The sequence below is a fragment of the Nicotiana attenuata genome, chromosome 6 (assembly GCF_001879085.1).
Source record: "Nicotiana attenuata strain UT chromosome 6, NIATTr2, whole genome shotgun sequence".
NCBI classification, from domain to species: Eukaryota; Viridiplantae; Streptophyta; class Magnoliopsida; order Solanales; family Solanaceae; genus Nicotiana; species Nicotiana attenuata.
In genome coordinates, this window is record NC_031994.1 from 94,928,323 (window position 1) to 94,933,785 (window position 5,463).

Here is a 5,463-nt window from a genome sequence, read left to right on the forward strand (position 1 = left end):
TTTAGCAAAAAACAAATCAGTAACATCAAATCAAGATATAGGAATCGAACCCAAACGATAAAGGTCGAAACTTTAATCAAATACTCAAAGTCAACCCTGAATTACCACTCCCCTATTCAGAATAGATTAACACATATATTCCTATGGAATCAATCTCTCAAGAACGCATTAAGATCATGATATTAAATTGAGCATGGTGATTATGTATATTCCTATCCTAGGCACAAATTCCCCCCCCCCCCACCCCCCCCCGTGCCCCTTCTCACTTAAGAGTTAAAATCATGTCCTCTTCAATTCTTCTCTAATCTAAATGTAGCTTTCCCAAGCATAATTCAGATAGTTGATAGAACTTGACCGTTGGCCAGACAATCAAGCGATGAAACACAGAATTGAAGAAACAACAATATAATAGCGAATTATAATCAAGAAAAAGTCAACTTCGGACAACAATATTTATGGCCAAATCACAACCCCAGAGCTAATGGGTCTTAGCCACTCATGATAATGTTAAACAATTTCACAAGTGTTTGAATTATGGAAAATACTAAGATGATGAAGAAAAGCTGAGAATTCTTGCTCCCGAGTGTTCCGTGCTTGTATTTTCCTCTCAAAGTGGTGTACATCCAAAATAAGTTTAGACTTCTTTTTATACGAGTTAGGGTCGTGTAGGGCCAAAAATCCTTATCCCGAGCGAACTGGGAAAAGTCCCCGCCCCCAGCGTCCAAGGCAGCGCGACGCGCTGGGCTGGGGACCCAAATTTTTGCACGCCTATTTCTGCGCCCCAAGCAGTGCGACGCACTGGCCTGGGCGCTAGCCCGGGTGAGTTCTTCTTTTGTTCTCTTTTTGCTTCAAGTCATGCATTTTTATCCCACATTGCGTCCAGGTGACTCCTACACATAAAAATATCACGAATTAGCATAAATCATTACATTACACATATAATTTTCACGAAATATGAGTAAAATGGGAGACGACATGCATATAAATACGCATACTTTAAGCCAAATATCACAGACGGGCCTTCGCATCTGGGCCACAAGCTCCTTAAAAGAGACCTCTCATCTCAAATCTCAAACTCGCATCTTCGAACAGAACACCGCAAGCGCAACCTCGCACCTGCGCCCCCTCATCTTCCCTTGAAGAACAATATACATCTTATTTCTTTCTAGAATCATGATCTGCCTTTAAAAATGAAAAGAAAGATATAGTCCAGTTTAAACCCTGCTTATATGAAGTGCTAATGGATAACTTAGTATTAAAATGATAAGAATGAAATGAAGGTGTTAAAATAAGGAAGTTTGGGAACAAGAGTTGAAACGTGAGGGGAATTTCTCCTGAGAGTCCTCGTAAATCGTAAATTCAGAGTTTCTGTTCTGTAGTAGTGTCATTATGTGGGTGAGTGTTTCCAAATTATCAGAAACAAAATAAACTTTGCTTTTCTCACGAGTCACGTGTGCCCCATTTGCGTGCCACCACCCTACTTTTATTCTTGGGATTTCGGGATCAAAGTATCTTATTAAACAGTTGCCTCTTCCTCTTCCTCTTCCACGTCCCAATTATAATCCTTTTTATCTTCTAATTAACCCATTAAAAGTCAGCTTTATTAACTTTTCATTCTACCATTTTCGCAGCTACAAATTTCCAAATTGACCCCGCTTCTTCAAATTCCACCACCACCTTCTGCAAATCCAGTAACATCATGGCCGAAAAGGTACGACAATTCTGTCTTCTTCGTTTCATTTTCTTCCCTTTTAACTAGTACCGTAAAATCATCTTGCTTATGACTCTCCATTTTCTGTTTCAGTTTCTTTCTAGTAATAAATTTATAATTGCAATGAATTGAATTTCGATGAATGTGTTATTTTCTCTTGGTATTAACACTAGCATGTTTAATTGATATTACTGAGAATTTTGCTAGATTCGTTCTCCATGAGCTGGAATGATGGTTACTTGTTCTCGATTTTGATCTGACGTCTCCATTTTCTCCACAAAAAAATGCTAAGCCCTAGACAATATATATAGCTGCTATTCTTGGACTCGGCTTGTATTTGCCTGTTCTTTATTCTAGGTAGTCATTTCCCTATTCCTTATAGTGATGATGGACTGGAACATCATAATTCAGTGCTTGAATTAAAAATAATGGGCCTAGTACTATTGTGAATAGCACTAATCATTTTGGATGACGCAAAATGTAAAGGAACTGAGACTATAGAGAGATGCTCACTGACAACTAAAGGGTCTGGCTTGAAGAAGGAAAGAAGGAAAAGGAGGGAAGTGTACGAGGATGAGGATAGTAATATAGAAGCGAGGTTTGTTTATTGGTGATCCTAGGATGGCTATGGGGTCACCTTTTCTTGGCCGGACGGTCTCGGATAAGAGTGATGATCGAAGTTGCAAGTCTTCCACTGCAGCTAGAGCTAGTAAGGCGAGGCACGAAGCACCTTTGTACATAGGTTATGCATCTGATAAGAATGGGCTAAGTAGTTTGAGTAGGAAGAACTTGAGTATTCCAGCTCAACAAACTCATCAGGGGAAGGGTCGGGCTGATACTAATAAAAAGCCTAGAGGAGAAAAGATCAAAATCGAGAAGGAAAACTCTCATTCGAGCTTGGAATCTGACTCACGAAGCTCCAATTTTCTCTTTGTGCAGGGTAGTAATACGTCAACGAGCAACAGTGCAGAAGGTGGAAAGTCAATGAATCATGATGGAGAATTGAACGATGAAGCTCAGGATAGCGAAAGACCTGTTGATAAGGAACTTCAGGCTGATCTTGACAGACGAAATGGTAAGGAGGTTGGAGGTGTGTCTCAAGAAGATCTAACTGCTGAGTCATCTCAGGAGGTTAAGAATGAGAAGAGCGAGAATCACTGCTCATCCACAGATCACGATCCTATGCTGGATCCAAGCTCCACCCTCCAGGCTGTTAAGGAAACACTTGAGAGAGGTAGGTCTGTAGTTCTTGTTTGGTATTCCAATAATAGGTCTGTAGTTCTTGTTGAGTATTCCAATAAAGTACTTCTACTTAGCTGATGCATTTCTTCGTGGAGATGATTAGTTATGCTTGCATCTTCAGTATATTGCATGAATTGGATAACTTTGTGGTTAAATCTATTCCAAACCCGTAGCGCGTAAAATAGTGTCTATTGTGAAATTCAAAAAGGAATAGAGAGGTGGAAATTATCAGAGTTCTTAGTTGACAGCTTCTTTATGCCCCTTTTTTCTTTGTCTTTCTTCCCCTTTGCTATTTTTAAATTTTTGAAAATGGTAAACCCTCCCATACTCCCCTGCCCAAGAGGCAGCAGTGGCCCTTTGCCATTTTGCGTCCGTTCATGACTTGAGCTCCTAATATCTTGGCTGGAAGTTGGGTGCTCCTCTTATCAAAAAAAATATCTTGGCTGGAAGTTGGGTGTGCTTGGCATCTGGAACAGCCTCTTTTATCTCCTGTTATTGCAAGTTTAATTGAACTTCAATTTAATGTTTGAAAAGTTTGGCTATTATACAAGAATATATGATTAGCATTGTTGCTGGAACAATAAAACGCAAGCCAATAAGTCAGGAGGTACTGTTGATAAACTGAACTACTATGTGTGTATTGGAAGATCTGAGTGTTGCTACCTTCCTCTTCAAGGATATACTATTCATTTGTATTCTGTAGTTGGTTTTCATATCTTCACCTTCTATAGTAACTTTTGTATACTTCCTGCTCTTCATTTGGCCTTTAAGTGATTCTTCAACATTTTAAAGTTGGTATGATAAGTTCGGGGTTAGGAGGAAGAGGTTTAACAGGATGTCAGGATCGGCATTTGGGATAAGAGTAATGCATAATCTGGTGGTTATAGAATTGACACTATGTGGGGAGAGAAGTGGCCCTCTAAAGAGCCATTGTTTTATTTTAGTTATTGGCTGTAGGATAGGGTGGGAAGTGAAAGTTTGGGATAAGTCAGTGGATCACTACTCACGATGGGGTAGTGGAATAATAGGGAGTTACAAGGCTCATATAGTGGGTGAATAGAGCTGGAACTACAGGGTTTTCCAGCAGCAGAACGATTTAAATGGAAAAAAAGAACATGAGGGAAAATGAAAGGATTATCTCAAAATTTTTGTAATACCAAGTCAACCATATAGGGAACTATTAAAAAAATTAGCACCTAGGCTAGATCTTTTGAGTAGTGTGAGCAAATTATCAGACTCCTAGAAGGAAACACATTAAACTTAATTCTAACTTGTTGCCTTGTTTTGTTGATAGTGTTTCCTGCTTTTAGAAAATGCTAAAGCTAAACTCGTACTAGAAGTAGGGCATTCACCTCTTTATTCACGAATCAAAAGATCTCTATATTTTAACTTAAGACCTATTCCTACAACATGCTGTGAATTACTTTAGAATACGGAACTGTTGATTTCTTGCAGAAATAAATATAATCAGGACTGCAGCTTAACCACTATGAAACATAAAAGAGATACCGAAAGTACACTGGGCAGTTCCTGATGGACCAAAAGGCAATTTATCTGTGTGTTCCATAGCCTTTACTTTAGGCCTCCAAAGCTTTTCACAGCTGTCCAGCAAACACTTATCAGTAAAGAAAAAAGAAAAAGAAGCTTCTTATAGCTGTCCCCATGTTGTGACTGCAGCTATAAGTACCTTCCGCTTAAATATATAGCCTACTGGCCTTTCCAATTGCGGTTGGAGACTGCCATAGTCCAGTGATTGTTTTTATGCTTTGTCAAGTTTTGATTAGACTGTATGTCCTGTATTGCTGAATCTAGGCCATAGCTATAATCAATAACCTAATCCACTTCCCAATGAAAAACTCAAAGATGTTTCAGAGGATTCATTTGATAAATCTCTTGTAGCAATAGTCTGATTGTTGTTATAAATAAGGAACAAATCTTCAGCTTGAAGCATGTGCACAAACAGTGAGGAGCGCAATTTTTTGTCAATTGAACTTCCTCTGTTTCAGTTTATGTGAACCTATTTCCTTTTTAATCCGTTCCAAAAAGAATGAGTATTTTCTAAATTCGGAAACCATTTAATTTAAACTTTCCATTATACCCTTCATGAAAGGTTTTTAGAGCCACACAAATACTATGACAGTTTTAAGATCACAAGTTTTAAAATAATTGTAGCCACACAAATGTTATGGCGTGTTTAGGACCACATGTTTCTAAAGTCTTCATTTCTTTCTTAAACTTCGTGCCTAGTCAAATAGGTTCACATAATAGAACAGAGGGAGTATCATTGTAAATAAGGTTGTCATCGTCCAATATTTTTTCTGGCTTATCCCCAACCCAGTCTATGCATGTATTTATCTCTGACAAGCATGGATATATGCTCCTTCATTGCGTGATGTGGCAGGCCAATAACCATCCTTCTATGGCTTCTTAGATGATTTCAGCTATCTTCTTCCCCTCGCCACGTTTCTCCCGAAACTACTGGACTCATTGATCCCCCCCCCCCCCCCCCC

At 39.0% G+C, this 5,463-nt stretch overlaps 1 protein-coding gene across 1 annotated transcript in view; it reads left to right on the top strand.

Annotated features, from left to right (window-relative positions):
- Positions 1,478–5,463, top strand: part of LOC109227516 (WPP domain-interacting protein 2-like) — a 6,875-nt gene continuing 2,889 nt past the window's right edge. Inside the window, exons 1-2 of the mRNA XM_019392712.1 lie at positions 1,478–1,711; positions 2,651–2,945. Coding sequence (XP_019248257.1) covers positions 1,700–1,711; positions 2,651–2,945 — 307 coding nt within the window. The 5' untranslated portion in view covers positions 1,478–1,699. The remainder of the gene's footprint in view (positions 1,712–2,650; positions 2,946–5,463) is intronic.